This window comes from Amblyomma mixtum, chromosome 4 (genome assembly GCF_055824585.1).
Source record: "Amblyomma mixtum isolate Tamu chromosome 4, ASM5582458v1, whole genome shotgun sequence".
In the NCBI taxonomy this organism is placed as follows: Eukaryota; Metazoa; Arthropoda; class Arachnida; order Ixodida; family Ixodidae; genus Amblyomma; species Amblyomma mixtum.
The window spans coordinates 116,277,162-116,299,597 of NC_143015.1; the positions used below are offsets into that span (position 1 = coordinate 116,277,162).

General features: G+C 45.7%; 1 protein-coding gene across 1 annotated transcript in view; it reads left to right on the forward strand.

Moving 5' to 3' along the window:
- The window catches only part of LOC149348016 (fatty acid synthase-like), an 89,538-nt gene that overhangs the window by 27,673 nt on the left and 39,429 nt on the right, over positions 1-22,436 (forward strand). The window contains exons 5-10 of the mRNA XM_089541662.1: positions 1,648-1,770; positions 3,028-3,261; positions 7,016-7,317; positions 9,641-10,027; positions 12,113-12,302; positions 15,765-15,994. Of these exons, the coding sequence (XP_089397788.1) occupies positions 1,648-1,770; positions 3,028-3,261; positions 7,016-7,317; positions 9,641-10,027; positions 12,113-12,302; positions 15,765-15,994 (1,466 nt within the window). The remainder of the gene's footprint in view (positions 1-1,647; positions 1,771-3,027; positions 3,262-7,015; positions 7,318-9,640; positions 10,028-12,112; positions 12,303-15,764; positions 15,995-22,436) is intronic.

Below are 22,436 nucleotides of genomic sequence, written 5' to 3' on the forward strand. Positions count from 1 at the left end.
TTGTTTTTTTCAAATAGACTTTTCGAAACAGAAGAACAAGTCCTCTTGCCGGAAACCTGCAGCCTATTTGAGGCTGAATTTTTCTTCAAACCTATTTCTGCCACGCTGAAGTCAGTGGACTAAGAGGGAACACAAAAGCATGTCAGCTTGGATTTATGAATCATGGTAGCGTACGGCCAGCGATAATTACAGCCCGATCCCTTGATAAACACCTGCGTGATACGTGTTTATACGTAGAACGAATCTTCCCTTCGCGGCTCATTATCCTGCAAGCGCGTTGGTGCAAGCGGTTACGTGGCGTGGCTCCTGTTAATTCCATCCATCTCGAGCGCCACCCTCACCCAACAGGTCATTGCAGGGCAGCCATTTATTATTCTTTGCTAATTAGTGCGAAAGCATTAGATGGTTCAGTTCAGGGCCTTCTGTCTGCAAAAACCGTCGGCGAAATGTGTCACAGAATAAAAGTAAAAACATTAAATTGGTGGGTAAGTCCGAATTGAACCGGGGCCGCGTCGTGCGAGACGACGACGCTGCCACTCCACCTCGACACTTAAATTTTCGTTGTTGCAACGAAATGCCAAGCTGCCAAATGTTTTACGTACACGCATATTATTCCGCGATGCAGACACACATTCTCATATCTTCGTACACTGCATTCGACCAGCACATCAAAATTGCGGGAGACATGCACGTGCGTCAAAAATCGCCAACCATTCAGGCGGCCGGTCCTGCGCAGCGTAAACCCCCCTCACCAAGGCGCACTGTTCACTGAACGGATACTTAGATGAACGAGGTGGTTCTGTGTGTCGATCCATCGTGCGGCTCATCCAGAGGATGAAATGTGCAGTCTGCATTAACAAATTGCACAGAATCCCAGAGTCTCTCAGGACAGGCAAGAACCGTATACTGTAAAGCGAGATCTCAATGTCCTTTTTGATTGTCCGCTGTAGTATGTCTTAGAAATACACTGCGTCACGACACCACACAAAGCAATGATCAGTCGTTTCTGGTAGTCCGCACAGGCGACAGTTCACCGACCACCGCGCCACGACACTTCGACGTGTGAAGCTGAATAAAGGCGCGTCTAGAGAAGGCACAGTTCTCAAAAACGTATCTTGGATATATGTACTGAGGCCTACATGAGTAATTATCAGTATGTTAATTAAATATGCCGCAATAAAGCGAGTACCAAATTTCCTCCGTTCCCGGTAAATTTCCTCCGTGCTTGGCGTGTAGCCGTAGCGCCATCATGCGTCACCCACTGAAAAAACCCCCTCGCCATTTAAGGCTCTGGCCCCAGTAGATGGCGCAGCTGGTGGAACGCACACAGCTTTCTTATTTCCGCACGTACGGAGACTTAAGCGCACCTCGTAATTTTTACGCGTCCTGTCTCCAAAGCTGGATACCATCGCGGCTATTTTACCGCTGCCCCATGCGCGCTACGCAGTCGCGCTACCCCGCTGGAAGCACAGGTGCCGGTCACGAGCTACCGCTGCAGGTAGGCGCGTCCTATTAACTCACTAATGATCTGCACAGCGCATGAGACTCCACTGGTAGCCACTCCCTAATAGAGTTGCGTACCCTACATCGACACATGCTATGGAAAAATTGAAGCTTTATTTACTAACTACATTGTTTTATGTGCAGCCAATGGATACACAAGAAGTGAAACTGTGGGTGCTGTGTTTCTGCAACGGGAGACCGAGGCCCGTCGAGTGTACGCCAGGATTATTCACATCAAGACCAACACGGACGGATACAAGATTGAAGGTGACACTCCTTTAAAGTCTTGATTAGCTCTCATGGTTAGTCGCGCGTCACCTTAGCGCTGCAGGGCATACAAATTCTCCTTTCCACGGAGGTTAAGCAACCATTCAAGCGGCAGGACGTGAAAGCAACCTGCCCTAGCTTCACAGAAGATAGAGACACGGGTTCTTAGTATCGTGCACCATGCACAACGCAAAGCACAAGGCAGGTGACGTTCCCGTAACTAGCCTATACTCGTAAGCGCTGATGTCCTCGACAGTCACTGACTGCGAATATTACTTAACCCGACATTTCGCATTATCAGTACTCAATGCTCCTATATCGTGGGTACGTTTTGTTAGTGCAGGCGCCTTCTGCCAGCACAGACGGCACTCAAAATCAACGTTTCTTCTCGTGTTGTGCGAGTCGCCATTTGTAAAGGGAATGTAGGGCAGGGTTGTTAACCAGCACAGTATGTTTAAGGGAAATCCTCTAACTGCAATGTAAGGAAAGCAATAATTATCATTACTGCCGACCAGAGCGACGGCACGCGGCTGCTAAGAAAACTCATAGTAATTTATAAATCTTCGCAGTTAGAGAGGTCAGCCTGCTGAGGAACCACAGCCCAGGCCACTTTCTGTTCTTGGTAACCGATCACGGTAGAAAGGGCGTTAAAGAACTGTTTTGGGGGCTTCTATTGCAATAAAATCATTCCTCAGTCTTTGCCACCTTATTCGATAGCAAATTTTCACCAAAGGGCTGGAGGGATATTCGATGTTCAGTAGCGCAGTCGTGTCTGACTTTCTGTAACCTCATACGTCAACACACGCCTCACTCCTACATCTTCGGCTGTCTCGTGCAGCCTATTGAGACTCATTTTTGCAGCCGCTGCGGTGGCTCGGTGGTTATGGTGCTCGGCTGCTAACCCGAAAGACGCGGGTTCGATCCCGGCTACGGCGGTCGACTTTCGATGGAGTAGAAATTATAGAGGCCCGTGTACTGTGCGATGTCAGTGCATGTTAAAGAACCCCAGGTGGTCGAAATCATCCGGGGCCCTCCACTAAGGCGTCCCCCACAGCCTGAGTCGCTTTGGGACGTTAAACCGTTCAATAACTGTCTCAATCTCAATAACTTAATAACTGTCCTTCTCTTCCCTCCCAGTCACTTTAACGACACTCAAAGTTTTGAACAGCGTTGTACTTTGGGAAACTTGCAGCGGTGTTCATCAAGTCTTAAAACCGGCGAAGGGGTGAATTCAGCTTTTTTTCTCTGTGATCCCAGGCCCCACATATCCGTCCGGCAGTGCCCACAAGCAACTACTGACAGAGGTGTACGCCGAGGCCAAAGTGGACCCACAGGATGTCTTCTATGTTGAAGCTCACGGCACGGGTACCAAGGCGGGCGACACCCAGGAGTGCGGAGCCTTCAGCGCTGTCCTCTGTCCAGCGGAAAGAAAGGCACCGCTCAAGGTTGGATCTGTCAAAAGCAACATGGGTCACTCCGAGGGTGCATCCGGTAAGATAACCGACAGCTCTAAGTTGCTTTGCTTCTTTTCCACTCGCATGAAACCAGTATATACTCACCTCACATCATTCTACATATAAGAGGCAGTTCCGGTCCTACTTTGTAAAAGCTCGGGAAAGTTTATGAGGCGACAGGGGCGCACGGTATCCGTGGTGGCGGTGGGCTCGCGTCCATAAAGAAGGCAGAATAGAGATAAGCGAGTTGCGCTGTGTGGCAGCGTTGAAAGCGTATGTTACAAAACAGAAAAATGTGGTCCCAACCTGAATGGTAACACGCTACACACACGGCCAGCACATCGTTCATTAGGCGCCTGAAACGTTCAGTCATGCCATTTGCTGGAGGGTGGTAAGCCGTTGTATAGCGGTGATAATAAAGCTAAGATATGGATAAGAACAAGAAGAACAAGGGAAACAAAAGATAGAGCGCTAACTGTTATCCATTTTATTTTACTTGCGTTTCGTTCATATACATGTTATTATCAAAATACAGATGGAAGATAAAAACTCGCCTGCGCTGTTACACACATTATAGTTTTACCCTCGGCCGTTCTCTAGTATAGAAACATGGTAACACATAATTGCGCTTTTGAAAAAGACTTCGGACAACACAGGGACGACACAAACTGGTGCGCATAGAAAGTTTGGCGTAGACTGGTTGTTTGATGACGGTTTTGTCCTTTCTTATTGAGACAGACATCACCAATGTCCTGCGAATGCGACAACGTCTCTTGCGCGGGTTTCTTTTTTTATTAAACTTCATTGTTGTCATGTGAACAAGCCTGTGAAGCTCGTTGCCAAGCCCACTTTTGCATCGAATGTGCAACATCCAGAATACAACATTTTGTAGGGCACTCCAAAAGTACAAAAGAAAGAAGGGTGCTTTTCGCCTTCTTCGCCGCCATGTAGACCCCGTTAAATGCCGTCTGCGTGAAACAATCGCAGATGGTCAATAGTTTGTACACTGTAGGATTGTGTGCTTCTAGAGCACATCGTTAGGCGCCCATTCCTGGCTTCAGCGGCATCTTGCGCCACTATAGGAAACTGAGGGGAAATTAGGGTAATAGAAAGGGGTGTAGAAGACAGGAAAAGTGGTGAGAATGGAGGCAAAGCTATTGCTGGAGAACAGAGAGGAGCATACGCAGAATGGAGTGGAAGTACTCGGATTGGAGGCAAGGCATGGTGATGTTCCGCTGTCTCCTTTCCCCATTCATTCAACAATACGTCGTGTTATATTCGCTCCTAGCTACGGCACTGCCACCAAAATGTCTTGCAATAGCTGCATCGATACCGCCTTTGAAAGTATAAAAATCGTAAATCAATTTCACGTACCGAGTGACTTCTGGGAGCACAGGGCCTCTTTCGCCACCATTAAAGGGGCTGCGAAACACTGCTTGGTGGGATACCGGCTATACTTCAGGTGGATTCTTTATGTCACATAGATGCTTACTTAAAAAGAATTTCAGGAATCGATGCACAGGAACGGAAGTAATTCAATGAAGAAATTTCAAAATACAAGCAAACAAAACGTTGCCCTCAACTCGATTCCGGCGGGGCTTCCCACTCCTATTTCGCTCTCCCAATGACGGCACCTGGCGCAACCAATCAAATCAGCCTGCCAGAGCACGTCGCGGAAGTTTGTATTCCATGGTTGCCTGCTCTCTGTAACTCGTTCTTGCTGAGAATGGCAGCGTCGTTTCCATGCCAGAGCCCCTGGTGGTGTATTTTAATTTTACTTGCTTTGCAGGGCTTTTATCTTAGACAAAGAAGTTGTTTTTGTTGATCTAATATAAAACGCAGACAGCTGATAAAATGTGCCTCCATTTATTCACACAATTTGCAGTATATTTACTGCTTGTCCAACATCAAACTCGTGCCAGGTGATGTCATATCCGCTGCTAAAACCAGCCGCTGTGTGGGGACACCATCAGAGCCATGAATTTGTTTTTGAGGGACATTAAAATAATAAAAAACGGAATATACGTGCTATTACCGACGCTAATAGCACCATTGTAACTCACTTTATGCGATCAACAGGCAAAACAGTCAACTAAGATGTAATTTTTGGGCTCCTTTAAGGACTGGACGAGGAGCGGCAGCAGCATGTCTAAAAATAAACGACAATAGCTCTCTGAAAAGAGTTTCTAACTCAGTTCTTGAATTTAAAAACAGCGCAAATTCAGAACTGCAAAATCTAAACAGCTGCGTCATAAATTCGCCTTACAACAAACGTTACCTTCCGATGAGCTTTACCTGTGCTTTACCTAAGGACAAAACGTCATACATGGCGCACATGTCGGCAATTGGGACATTTGATCAGTGTCTTGTTTTACCGACATGTGCTGCAGTGCAGGTGAGCCAACTATGAGCCCGATAAATTGCAGTGGACGGGAATGCCGTGTTTACAGCTGATTCTTGGCAGCACCGCTGCCGTATTACAGGCGTTTACAACAGTACGCAACTGCTTTCCTAAAGACGTCGGAAGTAGTGTTGGTTATTGGTTTTAATATATACGACATACCTATAGATGTTTATAAAATTCGACTGGCTTCCATTTTATATCTTTATGCAGTATTTTTCTCGCTCAGAAAGTTCCGCGTTGGTACCGCGGACAAAATGTTTGATATTTATTACGACAACGACCGTTGGCCGCCAGGTCTGCCGTAAAACCTGCAGAGTGACAAAACACGATGTTACTCTGAAGCCGATGTTACTCTGAAGTGCTGAAGCCGCACTGCGTTAAGCGATAGAAAACATGTGCGAAAAAAGCACAGAACAAATAAGCCGCAAGCGTATTTGCAGCGCTCAGTCAACATACTCAATCCATCTCCGCAGCCACTGGTAGCCTTCTTCAATGTGGCACTTGCAAAGATGTGGTATGCCGGCTCATTCGACGTTTTTTAACGGCATGATTGCCTCTAGGAGGCACTAGTGGTCGACGGGGAACTTCCGCAGAGGTGCGCTTCAGTGACCCACAAAACCCTTATAAGAACATTTGAAGCTTGTACCATCTACATAATCCTAATAATAGCGCGTACACCCGGCCAAATCTTTAACTGGCTCAGCTGTTGCATTGCTAAATGTCCCTTGTATAAGGTTCTTTTCAGCTACACTGCTGGAATATTCATGCTGTAATTGGACGCATGAGATGGCATTTTGTGGTTCCTTTTTGTTCATATAATTTTTATGTTGAAGTGAAATACTTGCGCGTTTAGATCAATGTTATCAGAAATATTCATCGTCTGCCACTATGAAGAGCCGAAAGAAGCGGAATATGCAGCAATGGTTCTTGTGGCGCATTTGCGCTTACTCTGGGTAAACGACTTGTGCGCCATGAAAGGAGTGGTAGTTTACCCAGTGAAGGAGGCCATATGGACCAGAACCACTGCTGCGTATTCCGGTTGTTTCGGCTCTTCGTAGTGGAAGACCATGAATATTTCTGATAACTTTGGTCTAAACACGCAAGTACTCCACTCAAACATTGTATGAACAAAAAGGAACCAAGAAATGTGATCTCATGCGTCAAATTACAGCATGAACATGTCAGTGGTGTAGCCGAAAAGAACCTTTTACAAGGTGCATTTAGCGATGCAACACCCAAGCCAGTTAAAGATTTGGCCGGGTGTACAGCATTCTGCAGCATGCATTATATGAGCCATCTGCACCAATAGGCCCCAAAGCAAATTAGTGCTCGCCAATAAAAAATTACCAGCCACTGCTTACTGAGGTATGTCTGCTGTTACTCGCAGGCATTCCTTCAATTGCCAAAGTGATCTTTGCCATGGAGACCGGAATAATAGCTCGAAACTTGCACTTCAACGAGCCGCACCCGAGCATCCCTGGGCTGCACGACGGCAGACTCGAGGTAGTCTCCGAGGCCCTGCCCTTTCCGGGTGGCCTCATCGGCGTCCACTCCTGCGGTGTGGGAGGAACCAACGTTCACGCTATTCTGGAGAGCAACCCCGGGCCTCACGTGGACACTTTACCTCACCAGAAGAAGGGTCTTCCCAGGCTAGCCCTAATGGCTGGAAGAAGCAGAGATTCTCTGACGGTTCGTAAGGCTCTTCTCATATTGCTATAGTATTGATGTTTTTACCACAACAGAGCCCGCAGAGATGGAGGCTGAGAAGGTCTCTTCGTCACGTCGTCATCTGTTAAAAGATTGTTGTGCGGAGATCGCGTCACTCGCACGGATAGATGATATTATTACCTCACCATAACCATCTAACCGATGGTGGCCATCTAGCTGATCGTCACATTAATGGGTTACGTAACACAATATTTGTAGCGCAGTGCTCCTTTCCTGGAAACACGTTCGGTGATGCCCGAAAATTTTGAAAATGAATTGAACACCATCAGAAAAGCTGTTACTGATGATTCAGTGGATAAGATTAGCGGAGCTAGCGCAGCGACATTTCATATACCATAATATGGCGAAAGCCTGTAATGGCTCATGCTCGCGGTGTCCGTCCGTGCGCTGGAATCGTGCCAACTGTGGCCTTTCCTCCGCGCAGCGGCGCAACCTCCTCCCCTCCTTAGCAACCGGCGCGCCGGTGGGGGCGCAGCTGTGCATAGCAACCGCGACGTCACACAGTAGCGGTAGAACGAGCGCGCGCGCGTCGGCGGTGGCAGCTGCAACGCCGCTCCTTCGCCAGACGTCTCGCTGCAGTCGAGAGAGTGAGACGCATAGCTCCGAAGCGGCCCAGTGATTCCGCTCCAAGCGGTTCGGGGAAGTGGCAGTGGGTTGACCACAAGGCTTTCGCCAAACCTACTTTAGAATTTTCAAGGTGTCTTCGGTAATTTTTTGAATGCTGCATGGCCTGCCCGCCTCGCCAAACCAATGACCAAACCGCCAAACCGCCTCACCTCCACAACGGCTGAGACCTTTGATATTGAATCGTCCTTACAAAAACTTCGATCTTCCTCGGCTCAACCTGTGGTAATTCTGACGGACTCGAAATCTTTACTTCGTAGGTTAGAATGGTACTTCCCTCTGTCGGGTTCTGCATCAGCTCGCAACTACACAGAACGGGATTCTCTATAGGTTTGCAATAGTCTCCTTCGCACACAGCGTCGCCCTAGCCGCGCTGTCTGCTGAACCGTCAGAGAACGTTCCACTTGAATTCAAACGATGCTTCAAAGACAAAGTGATTAGGCGTTTCAAGACGCCACGGCGTCCGCCCAACCAACCTTGTATGACCAAGGGACTGAAAACGGCTGACGCCATTCTACTGCGCCCCATACGCACGAGTTCTGCTCGTACTCGAGTGTTTGGTTTGGTTTATTGGGGTTTAACGTCCCAAAGCGACTCAGGCTATGCGGGACGCCGTAGTGAAGGGCTCCGGAAATTTCGACCATCTGGGGTTCTTTAACGTGCATTGACATCGCACAGTACACGGGCCTCTAGACTTTCGAACCCGCGTGTTTCAGGTCAGCAGCCGAGCGCCATAACCACTGAGCCACCACGGCGGCCGTATTCGAGTGTGGATGTATAATGCAGTACTGAATTCGTGCCAGCTTTGTTCCTCTTATAGTGTTTACTTCATGTGCTGCCTCGATCACGACGTGCGGCGGCGGGTTCTGCTTGCTTTACTAAAAAGGGTACAGGTGCCGCACGGATATCTGCACGACAGTTTCTAGACGCGCGGAATCCGGACAATAATCCCCGCGTACATCTACAATTCGTTCAAGATACTAAACTCGACACCCAGAGGCTGCAGCGACACTAAATCTTGAGGGAACTTCAAGCAATGCAGAAAGTTGGGCGAGTTGGTAATACATGTTGAACTTAGAAAAGCGCAATAAAAAGACAGGGACAATAAGAAGAAGAAGCACGCAGGACAAGCGTTTGTCCTGCGTGCTTCTTCTTCTTATTGTCCCTGTCTTTTTATTGCGCTTTTCTAAGTTCAACTTGAGGGAACCTTCGTGTTTAGCTAGATCTCTAAACTGGGCCACAGAAACTGATATTTAGTTACTTTTAAGGCGTCACTAGCTGGGAGAAATTGTCGGTCGATTTCACGTAAGGCTTACTCCACTTGTGGCCAACAACAACGTCAACCTCAGGATAATGCCTGGTTGAATAGCCCTGACATTTCGAAAGGGACCCGGCAGATCAGCAAATTAAATTAGGTGAAATTTTGCGCATATGTACTTTCTGTGCGGTGAACGCATTTCAAGCTGTTGTCTTCATTGTTCGTCTGGAAAATCGTTTCTCTGAAAACTTCTTGTCTGGAAAATCATCGCCTGCTAAAGTACTCACCGATATTTGTTCTTCAATCTGTAGTGGTCATGCCACGAAAATCAATGTGAAATGCAAGTGCGAAAATGTTTTTTACTAACAAACACCAGCTCAATTCTTTCCACTATCTTTGCAGGCGTCACTGGAGCGCCTAGCTTCCGAGGGGCCATACCCAGACTCAATGTACGCCCTCCTCAATCGTGTGGGGAAGCCCAGCACGAAGCAGTTCCCCTACCGCGGATACGCCGTGGTACCCGTGGATGATTCCGGTAGAGAGGTGGTTAAGGTGGTTGAGCAAACACCGTCAGAGAAGCGGCCACTATGGTTCGCCTTAACGGGAGTGGGCTGTCAGTGGGGTGCCATGGCCCAGCAGATGATGCAGTTCGACCTGTTTGCCAGCTCCATCCAGAGAAGCCATGACGTCATCCAAAAGCTCGGCATCGACCTGATCACCATGATTACAAGCCAAGAAGCGAGCAGTCAGACCATGGGGCCGATTTTTGTCTCCATCGTGGCAATTCAGGTGCGTCATTCGCAATGTTCATAACGCGTTTGCCTTGTGCATAGATTGCCAGTTCCAAAAATGCGTAGGATGTACGTAGGGTGGAAGACCATTTCTATAGTCACCTAATAGGGCAATGCTCAGAGGTGCAGCGCCCGTTTACGAAAACTAAAAGAAATCTAATAGAAGCAGGCTTACAGAAATGTAAAGGTATTTGAAAAATTGTTTCGTAGGTAAGGTCTCCGACAACTTGTTTTGAGCGTAGTATAAAAGCTCGCTCCAACGCTGTATTGTGTTGACGCGAACATCTGAGCCGAACTAAACACTTCAAAACGAAGCAGAGAACACAGAATCGTGCTCGAAACATGGCGAGCTTTTTACGGAGACTTTTCCGAACTCGCGCCCTCTTTTGTGTTCTTGATCTATGTAGGTACGTCGGTTCTAAAATGCGTGTTGGTCAGGTTTTATCACAGTTCATGTCACTACCGCGGTTGTGGCCGGTCAGCCGCGTAGGTAAGGACTTGGGGTCTTCTTGCCTTCGAACACGTTTTGATCTTTGGGAAAGCCACAAGGGCTCTACTATACAATTAAGCTAGAAGCAAACCGTGCAGCCTGATTACTTTTGACAACGGGTACGTCGGTTCTGAAATGCGTGTTGGTCAGGTTTGATCACAATTTATGTCACTACCGCGGTTGTGGCCGGTCAGCCGCGTAGGTAAGGACTGGGGGTCTTCTTGCCTTCGAACACGTTTTGATCTTTGGGAAAGCCACAAGGGCTCCACTATACAAGCTAGAAGCAAACCGTGCAGCCTGATTACTTTTGACAAAGGGTACGTCGGTTCTGAAGTGCGTGTTGGTCAGGTTTGATCACAGTTCATGTCACTACCGCGGTTGTGGCCAGTCAGCCGCGTAGGTAAGGACTGGGGGTCTTCTTGCCTTCCAACACGTTTTGATCTTTGGGAAAGCCACAAGGGCTCCACTATACAAGCTAGAAGCAAACCATGCAGCCTGATTACTTTTGACAAAGACGGTACGTCAGAAATGCGTGTTGGTCAGGTTCGATCACAGTTCATGTCACTACCGCGGTTGTGGCCGGTCAGCCGCGTGGCACTGGAGCGTCAGGAAGCTCCGCCCATTCGGAAAATTTCGTCCCCTTCAGCAATAGAACCTGCAACAAATGACGACAAGAGAGGTAAAGGCGCGATAAACCTGAAATTCAAATTTCGACTTGAGATATTCCCCCTCCACAAAACTCACTAAAAATTTATTTGCTGCAGGCAGCTTCTTTCAACTTCCCATGGATGACGCAACTTCCGTGAATAATGGTGCATGGGTCCCTTTGAGAAACTTAGAAGCAGAGAACCTATCACAAACACAGCGAGTTACGGAAAAAGGTATGCGTGGCGCCAGGAGCCGAAAAGAATCAACGTTGAGTAGTTAAAGGATGGTAAGTAACCTATAACAGGGTTAGCAAAGAAGCAAGCAGAAAGAAGATTTGGAAACATAGAACTGGCGTCGTTGGCATTGTACAAAGCGGACAGGACAGTATGTGAGCTTTCCAATGGACTGAATTCTTTTGATTACGCGCAGAATGCTCAAACGTGACCTGGATAAGCCTAAACAGCAATACCGTCGAACAGTCATCTCGAGGAAAGACGGGCTACGGTCCTCTGGACTGGAAGTTGTTTTTATTGCGAAAGCAATACTACTTGCACTTTCACGCCTTTGCCGTGCCGCGGCGGTGACCACCATTGACCTTCATTTGCGAAAGCAATGCTACTTGCACTTTCACGCCTTTGCCGTGCCGCGGCGGTGACCACCATTGACCTTCATTTGACCTTAATTGGATTAGATTAGATTATATTGGATTGGAGTGAATTGGATTAAATTGGATTGGATAGGATTGTACTGTATTGGACTGATTTGGATTGGATTGGTTTGGATTGTATAATCGATGCATCACCACAAGTCTAACCACAAGCACCACCACCAGCTACACTACCAGCTGTACCGTGGCGTAGGTACGGATATTGCTTTCGCAATTACCGGGCTTAACCAAGCTAAGCCACAGCGAATTTTTTATGTTTTGTTTGTTCGCGCTCGCAGGTGGCGCTGGTGGACACACTTTACGCTATAGGCATCCAACCAGATGGTGTTCTCGGCCACTCGCTCGGCGAAATTGGCTGTGGCTACGCGGACGGTGCTCTAAGCGCCGAGCAGGCCCTGTTGTGTGCTTACTGGCGAGGCCGTTGCGTAGAGCTAGGAAATGTGTCCGAGGGAGCCATGGCCGTCGTAGGTAAGTTCCCACATTTGGAAAGACACTCGACCTAACTGAAAACCGGATGTCGCATCAATGTCAGATGCGCTAAAGGTCATTCTTTTTCAGTTACTATACACTCTGCTCCCAAAGTCGTTGAGATGTATAATAGTTTTTATGTTGGGGACTTCAGCAGCATTGTTGCTCCCGTATGCCAAGAGTTGGAAGTAACTTGGCGTTGGACTAGACCACAAGATTACTTCCTCGTCATAGACGCTTCACGTTTTGAAGAATGTTCGAGTACTTGCGGAGGCCCATTATTCTTCGAGCCTTACATGATGAGCAAAAGGAAAACGGCATTTTTGATTAACAAGGACTTTCGTAAAGATTACATTTTTCCACCTTAAATCGGCTGCTACCCAACGCTCCACATACCAATTGCGAAAACTTTTATGTCTAGCTTAATTTACGTCCGATTGTTAATATGTCTAAGTAGAACGTGTTGTCGGGCTAGTTGGTTGAATACTTCAGACATGGCAGTTGCGCGAAACACACACACACAAGACAGGTTACGGGACGAGCGCAAACTTACAACTGATTTTATTCAAAATACAAGGCACATATTTAAAGGAAGAAAAATAGAATGCACTTTGAGCATGCGCATCGAGATTATACATAATGTGACAATCAGAAGCATACCAAGGTCTGAACTTACATCGTCTTATCCAGAAAGGCTACCTCACTATTGTACAGTGCAACCGAAGAATCACTGATACATGCTTGTCCTCTTTTCTTTATGAAATACGCTTCCATCACTTCACGTGCAATTGAATCTCGACTTTTGCCCAGAACTCTGATCTCATTAAGCCGTGGCCGACAGTGACTGCAGGACAGGCAATGCTTTGCCAAATTTGATCCCTCCCCCGTTGTTAACGATAACCCATGTTCCCGTGCGCGATCGTTCAAGCAGCGTCCAGTCTGGCCTACGTACGTTTTTCCACAAGTCAGTGGTATTTCGTAGACAACTCCGACGGCGCATTCTGCAAAGGGCCTAGCGTGCTTCTTGTCACAACCACTTTTCTTTGTTCCTTGATTGGTGATGCGGGGGCATAGCTTTGCCAGTTTGGACGTTGCTGTAAACACCATTGGCACATTGTACTTTCCCGCCACCTTCTTCAGGTTGTGTGACACCTTGTGCACGTACGGCATGACTACTGGTCTTGCTTTGCTTTTCGCCCTTTGCCGCGCTTTCCCTTTCATCTTTTGCAGTAGCGTCTCAGCCACAGCCGCCACGATCGCACGGGGGAACCCGGCAGATAAAAGCCTGCTGACCTGATCATTAAAACTTTCCTGCACTCTGTGAGGACACGATTTCATGAGGGCAGACTCTAGACACAGAGCAGCAATCCCTCTCTTCACAGTTTTGGAGTGCTCCGAACTATAGGGCAACAGACCTTTTTGGGCTCTGGGACGGTACAACCAGCACATACCATTGTTCGAAAAGATAATGTGGATATCTAAAAACTGCAGGCAGTCCCCCGAAGGCATTTCATGAGTAAAAGTTAGACCTTTACCATGTTGCCTGAACTGAAATCAGGCAACATGGCAATAATAATAATAATAAAATCAATAATAAAATCAGTTGTAAGTTTGCGCTCGTCCCGTAACCTGTCTTGTGTGTGTGTGTTTCGCGCAACTGCCATGTCTGATGTTAATATGTCGTTGTTCATTCACAAATCTCACCTTTCTGTTTCCCCTAGTTTTATGTCTTCTAAGAAAAACCTTAGACGTGCTCAATACAGCGTCTTCTGTATACGTCCATTCTCACGCTGCGTATATAAAAAGGCGCGCATGCTTAGCTCGTCTTGATATACCTTGCGCAGCTAACTATTCACATTGCGTTCTCACTGTTTTTCTTGACAGCAGCTTAAGAAATTATTGCTTCTTTAAAGCCAACCAGCGAATACATTCACGTGGTTTCATTTGTCAGCATTGATAATGAAAGCTTTTGCATTTCTGACGGATACTATTTTCATTTACATAGCTGATGACATTGTGTTCTTGCATACCGAAAATCTCGGTAGCTACTCCAGCTGCTAGTCATTCACTGCGCTGGCGTTCCGTTTTGTTGCAATAAAAGTACTTAACATCATTAATGCTCCCCTAACGTGCACACATTACTGGAGAGCCCATGGGCCCAACGTCGGCTTCAGTGTTCCAAAAATAGAGCATTCTTTTTACTTGACTCATATGGCGCAGCTATATTTCATACTTCAATATATTTGCTCACATTGAAGTGCGAGAAAAAATACATAATACTGCGCAAGGACGGAATTCCCTTATTCTTAACAAGCCGAATAAAAAACAATAAAATTAAAGAGACGTGAAAAATGACCTTCTTCAAGATGTCCTTCTTCCCCTTTACAATTCGCGAACGGAATGAACTCCCACAAGATAATGCTGCCATTACCTCCACTGATGTATTTTTTTTCCTCATCGCGGAATGTGCATTGTAATTAAGTCTTTGTTTCTTCAACTGTTGTAAAAGTGTTGCCTTTACACTTGTTTCGTTGTACAGGCGATTGTTTGCATATTTGCTTTTGTTTGCATTTCCTACTTTTATCGATTGTCTTAGTGTTGTCTTGCCCCCCCTCCCCCACTGTATTGCCACACGGCGCTGTGGGTATATTAATAAATAAATTAATTAATAAAAAACACTTACAGCAGCGTGATAGTCATGCAGACTTGATAGAGCAAGCATTAGAAAATAATTTAGCTTGTTGTCACATTACTTTGATTAGAACACTTTTCAGTAGGAAACTGGACAATTCGTATCCCTATAAAGCTTATTTCACGATATTATGCAGCATGCTTATTTAAAGAAAGATAAACGTCAATGGAAACCACAATGAGTACAAACCATGAGTGTGTGTGTGTGTGTGTGTGTGTGCGTGCGTGTGTGTGTGCGTGTGTGTGTGTGTGCGTGTGTGTGTGTGTGTGCGTGTGCGTGTGTGTGTGCGTGTGTGTGTGTGTGTGTGCGCGCGCGTGTGCGTGTGTGTGCGTGTGTGTGTGTGTGTGTGTGTGTGCGTGTGTGTGTGTGTGTGTGTGTGCGTGTGTGTGTGTGTGTGTGTGTGTGTTGAAAAAATTCAGGTGGCACTTTGACGATCTAAAGTGCGCAAGGTGAAAGCCTTTCCACCCAACTTTGGCTGCTACTGTGACTTGGATTGGCTAGTCATGACTAATTTCTTGATGACTGACTAGTCATTATTGGTTAATGACTAACAACTCAATATTAATTAGTTTATGGCTGGTTAGTGACCAGTTAGTCATGACTAATTAGTTGACTACTGGTTAATGACTAGCTAGTCATGACTTGTGACTAGTAATGACTAGTTATGGCTTTCACTTCAGATCTACGGACAGAGTCATGGACGCGAGTAGGAGCCATTAGAGGCTTTCGCCTTAATATATGAGTGTTTATATCCAGCACCGTGAATGCAGGACTAACGTGGGAGGAAACCAAGAAACGCTGCTCCGACGGCGTGGAAGCCGCATGTCACAACGCGGACGACTCGGTCACCGTGTCCGGTCCAGCCCGGGCCGTGGCTAAGTTGGTCGAAGAGCTCACAGCTGAGAAAGTGTTCGCCCGGAGAGTGGATACCTTGAACGTGGCTTTCCACAGTAGCCACATATACAGCGTTGGACCAGCTTTGAGACAAGCTTTCGAAAAGGTAAAAAACACAAAACACTAAAATCCAGCACGCATCTCGATGTAGTTAAATGCTTATAAGACGCATGTTCAGAGCACGCAGTCTCTTTGGCGTAGCTTCTGTGCTTCTTAGTTTGTTGTTCCCCAAGTAGAGGCGCCTTGATTTATTTATTTATTTATTTATTGTACCCACAGGGCCCGAAGGCATTACAGAGGGGAGTGGGAATACATAAAATTTTCAGTCTAAACAGCAACAACAAGGGAAAACAAAAATAAACCAGGAATACATGACAAATTGAAAACAAAGGAAGGCAATAAGATTAGAATGCAGTAGGGATATATTAAAACAGTGTGTAGACAGTGAAAGGCAATTTTTATACAGTAATAAACGACACATACTCAGAAAGAAACATTAAGGACTTGACGAAATGCATTGTTATCAGAAATACCTGCGATGTCGTGGGGAAGGTGATTCCAGCTGGCACAAGTTCGAGGTATGAATGAGTCATGAAAACATTTGGTGTGACAAGATGGGATTCCAACTTTATGACGGTGATCAACGCGTGCTGATATGTAACATGGTCTTGACAGTAACTTAGGGTTGAGAAAGCTGTTGTGGTAAATTTTATGAAAAAGACACAATGAGGCTATTGATCTGCGGTGGGAAAGAAGTGGTAGGGACAAACTTGATTTCATGGCGGTTACACTGCTTGTTCGGTGATAATTAGAAAGAATGAAACGGCATGCGCGGTTCTGCACAGCTTCCAAATCTGAAACAAGTGAATCGATGCCAGGGCTCCAGACAGATGCAGCATATTGTAACTTGGACCGTACCAATGTTTTATAAAGTAATAATTTTATTGAACTAGATGAACGTGAGAAATTTCTGCGAAGGTACCCAAGCATGCGATCAGCGTTATTTATTACGTATTCAACGTGAGTTTTCCAAGACAGGTTACAAGAAACGTAAACACCCAGATATTTATAACATGACACGGTTTCGAGAGACACGTTGTTAATGTGATAAGAGGAAGGGGCATTAGAGAGACGAGAAATGCGTACATGTTTACACTTATTAATGTTTAGTTGCATGTTCCAAATAAAACACCAGTCAAGAATCTTGTTAATATCGGATTGAAGACAACAGACATCATTATCATCTTTAATTTCGCGGTAAATAACACAATCATCGGCAAAAAGATTAATTGAAGAAGAAATGTTAGCCGGTAAGTCATTTATATAGATGAGAAAAAGGAGGGGCCCAAGAACTGACCCCTGAGGCACTCCGGAACGGACAGGCAAAGAATGCGAGTTTATATTGTTCGCTGTTACGAATTGTGAACGGTTAGAAAGAAAGCATTGTAGCCATGCAAGGACATTAGGGTCTATGTTAAGATTGCTTAATTTAAGAAAGAGAAGCTCATGCGAAACAGTGTCAAACGCTTTCGAGAAGTCCAAAAATATGCAGTCTGCCTGAGACCCGTGGTCAAGGATGCAATGAAGGTCATGTGTGAAACATATTAGCTGAGTTTCGCATGAAAAAGACTTACGAAAACCATGCTGGGCAATGCTGAAAAAGGAGTTAGATTCTAAAAAAGAGATGAGATGAGAATATATGACGTGTTCCATGATCTTGCACGGAATACTAGTGAGCGATATAGGTCTAAAGTTATCAGGAGAATGTTTATTTCCGGACTTATGCAGTGGAATCACCTTCCCAATTTTCCAATCATTGGCAATACAACCTGTTACAAGAGACTGTTCAAACAATTTAGTAAGAATTATGGAACAATAGAACTTTGTATTAATTAAAAACTTCGAATTAATATTGTCAACACCGCAGGAAGAGGAAACCTTAAGATTTTCTATGATGCACTGGATGCCTGACGCGTCGAATATAACAGGATCCATAGGAAGAGCATCAAAAACAGGGCACACGCGATGAACAAGAGAAACATTGCTAGAAAATGCCGCAGCAAATGTATTGTTTAGAACTGAAGAACATTCGTATGGAGGAAAGGCAACGCCATCAGAAGAAGTAAGTAGAATTGTGGAAGCGTCTTTCTTGTTAACTGCATTCCAAAATTGTTTAGGATTATTGACCAGCATAGCACGCAGGGTGTGGTTAAAAAATGTGTCCTTTGCGTTTTTTAGCGCACCTTTGTACTCTGCAGCTGCGGAAAAGTAGGCCTCCCATCGTTGTTTAGAATTCAACAACTTCGCAGAGCGGAACAAGCGCTTCTTTTTATTGCAGAGTCTTTTTAAAACATTATTAAACCAGGGTGATTCCCGATCGCACTTCAGAGATCTTAATGGTACAAAAGTGCTAATGAGATGTTCAACGATATCCTTGAACAAATCCCAGTTAGTGTAAACAGAACGCTGTGAAAAGCCTGGTAAGCAATCGTCCAAAAAACGAGCTAGTTCGCAGTTAATAGCGTTAAAGTCAGCCCGTTTATAATCTCTAATTTGTTTAGTCTGACTAACTCGGATAGATACAGGAATTTGTACATCAAAATGGAGCAAAGAATGATCACTGAGACCAGGTAGGTAAAAAATCGAAGGGATAAGATCAGGCACGTTAGTTAGAACAAGATCTAAAACATTCGATGAGGATAAAGTAGTTCGAGTAGGTTTAGAGACTAACTGCGAAAGATTGAAATCCATACAAGTTGACAAAAACTTTTTACACTCCGTAGAAAAAGAGCTGAGATAAGGTGATGTATTAGTCCACACGATACTAGGGTAGTTAAAGTCGCCAGCTAAGACAATAGGTGTACTCGGAAATCGTACTGTGATCATGTTAAGGGAATCATGCAGTTCATCAACGAATGTTGGGCTCGAGGACGGGGGACGGTAACATATACCCAAAATCATTCTCTTAAAACGTACACTAAGTTCCACGCAAACCAGTTCCAGGCTAGTTGGAATATTAATAGGCGTTGCTACAAAGTTATCCGCGACAGCTATTAAAACACCTCCTCCAGATCTCTCACTTCTGTCAGATCTAAACACGTTATAGCGTTATTTACAGTCAAATAGTTCAATGTCCGCTATCTTGGAAGAAAGCCATGTTTCGGTTAGTAAGACGACATCAGCATCACACGAATCAATGATAGGATTAAGTTCATCCCGCTTGGGTAGGAAGCTTCGTATGTTGGAAAAAAGAAAAGAAAGCGAGTTGCCAGTATCGGACACCGGCCCACTGCCCCTCGCGCAGCCCTACGGCGCGTAGGTCGAGCCAGAGGTACCGTGATTTGACTGCTGATTGTGGACTGGCGAAGGAGACAATCGATCAGTCTTCTCAGCATGTGACGAAGCAGCGCTACCGTGACTCGAGTTACTATCAAGAAAAGTTGCTGATGCCCGAAGATTAGCCTCCATGAAAACGCAGTCGCGAGCAGGGTTATAACTGTAGCATTTGTTCTTAATGTACAGTTTGTTGTACCTAAGCTTGTAAAACGAGTCCTGACCCTTAGCGAACTGAAGCAGCTTTTTCCTGGCCTGACGCGTTTCTAACGAGTAATCTTCACTTACGGTGATACCTTCATCTTTAAGTTTGGCTGACTGGGATAGAATTTGTTGCTTTGTTTTAAAGGAGCAGAACTTCACGATGACCGGGCGACATTTATCATCCGTAAATGTACCAATCCTATGAGTACGTTCAAACGCATCCTTCGTAAGCGCCGGACTGAAGCAGTTAGAGATAACGCTCAAAAGCTTGTCTTCCGTTCCTTCCCATGTTTCCGTTGGACTGTCACGTAAGCCAAAAAACAATAAATTGTCTCTTCGCTGCCTGTCTTCAAGCTGTGACTGACTAAGCCGCAATTTGGCATTCTCGCTAATCAGGTTATCAGCGAGTTCGCGCAGGGTCAGCAGCTCTTGTTGAGCCTCGTCAGAAGCAGACGCTTGAAGTTCAACTGCCGACAGCCTCGCATCGATATCGGAGATATTCTTTTTCATAGATTCCTGATTTTCTTTTATTTCAGATATGGAAGCAATTAATCGTGACTGTTCGGTTTCCATTCTAGCAGTGCGTGAGTTAACGCTCTGTAATAAAGTTAACACGTCATTAAGCTTTTCCTGTACAGAGTCATCCGTTTCACTGTTCTTAGAACGCGTACCAGGGCCAGGGTTAAGATCGACATCACCCGACTGCAGAACCAGCTGAGCACACACATCAAATGATTGCACAAGCAAACCTAATAGCACTTGTGGGCGTGGGAACAGCACAAGACAAACATTGCTAGATTTCTTTGCAAACATAGGAACGTCATTACTAACCTGCATGAACAAACGCATGCTGTCAAGCAACCGTGCCACGATGCTGTTCACACGCCCACTGGAAGGCGCGGGCCGCTGGCGTTCGTTTATATCCACAGGAAATGGTGATGTCGTTGGCGATGAGCTGAACTTCTGCGAAGGAGCCACGGTCCAAGAGGGTTGCCAGGACGGGTCATATGAAGCCAGGTCAGCATAACAGCAGTACGGTGCAGGTGCAATCCAAGTGATGTCTGTTGGAGCGGTAGATGCCACGTAGATCTGAAGATATCCCGCTATCTGCATGAACAAACGCATGCTGTCAAGCAACCGTGCCACGATGCTGTTCACACGCCCACTGGAAGGCGCGGGCCGCTGGCGTTCGTTTATATCCACAGGAAATGGTGATGTCGTTGGCGATGAGCTGAACTTCTGCGAAGGAGCCACGGTCCAAGAGGGTTGCCAGGACGGGTCATATGAAGCCAGGTCAGCATAACAGCAGTACGGTGCATGTGCAATCCAAGTGATGTCTGTTGGAGCGGTAGATGCCACGTAGATCTGAAGATATCCCGCTATCTGCATGAACAAACGCATGCTGTCAAGCAACCGTGCCACGATGCTGTTCACACGCCCACTGGAAGGCGCGGGCCGCTGGCGTTCGTTTATATCCACAGGAAATGGTGATGTCGTTGGCGATGAGCTGAACTTCTGCGAAGGAGCCACGGTCCAAGAGGGTTGCCAGGACGGGTCATATGAAGCCAGGTCAGCATAACAGCAGTACGGTGCAGGTGCAATCCAAGTGATGTCTGTTGGAGCGGTAGATGCCACGTAGATCTGAAGATATCCCGCTATCTGCATGAACAAACGCATGCTGTCAAGCAACCGTGCCACGATGCTGTTCACACGCCCACTCTGTATGCACTGTATTCTTGATTTTTTCTTTTCTTAGCTACCATGACTTATGTACCATGTCATTTTCTCACTCTTTCTATAGTAATGCCTCCTTACGTTTCAATTTTTGTATTTTGGACTGATGTCCTTTTTCTTGTATAGTTTTGCTCCAACTTTTATTGTGGACAAGTATTCATTTGTTGCCAGACTTACTAGTGTTGAATTTCTGGACTTTTTTCTTTTGTTTGTGTAGCCTTTTTACTATGCACTGTTTGTAAAATGCCCCTCCTGCTAGGGCCAAAGCGTTGGCCTGCAGTAGGGTTAAATAAATAAATAAATAACACTGTACTTCATTTCTGCATGCACTCTTTACTCAACAGGCGTAAATTTTTATCATGCTAAAGACGTTAACGTCGCCCTGATAATCACGCGGTAGCATTTACAGTATTAAGGTAAAACGTTACTGTGAATACGACGTTACTCTTACCTTATATAACTGTCAACGAAACAAGCCTCTAACTTATGCCGTGTCATATATTACAAGGCGAACTTGCGGAAATTAATAAAGATAACTTCTAAGAGATTTTTTCTTGACGTTATCAGGCGGCGCCTCAAAGGTTTAACAGATCCTCTCCAATCCCCAACTCCTCTGACTTAGGACTTCCGTTAAATTCTCCCGTTTAGGCTTTGGAGGCAAACTCGCACTTTTTCGTATTACGCCGCTTGCAGAGGTATATCAACAATATAAATAACCGCTGCGAGTGGAACACTGGCTACTATAGTTAGGCAGTTGTAACTGGAATTTTATAATCGCGCACAAAGTGCATATAGAGAGAATATCTGCACAGCCAGGGGATCTTCGAAAAAAAAAAAGCTGAGCTAGCAGCTGCACACTGAGGTGCAGGAAGCAATGCAAAAAATATAAAAAAGGGAAACAAAGGCAGTGCAGCCACACATACCTAATGTTTCTTTCCAGCAAAAAATGAGAAACATGGAGGAATGCACAAAGGATCAACGTTTTCAATTTTTAATTTGTTTACTAAAGTTGAGGCTCTATAAGTACATCGTTGCTTACAGTAATTAGTCCTTGGTTGCAAAGCAACCCATCTCTCCTCTCCTGAAGGGGCCCAATATTCCTTTAAGACATATAGCATCTAGTAATGCATGTCAGGCATAGGAACTGTTCTTTTGAGATATCCGCAGACTCCGTCATGCCTACAGCGAAACTCTCGCTAACGGTTCCACGTGGCTCAAGTCAAATCGATTTGAAAGAGAACACATTGATCCGCATTCAAATATTTTTAAACAAGTAC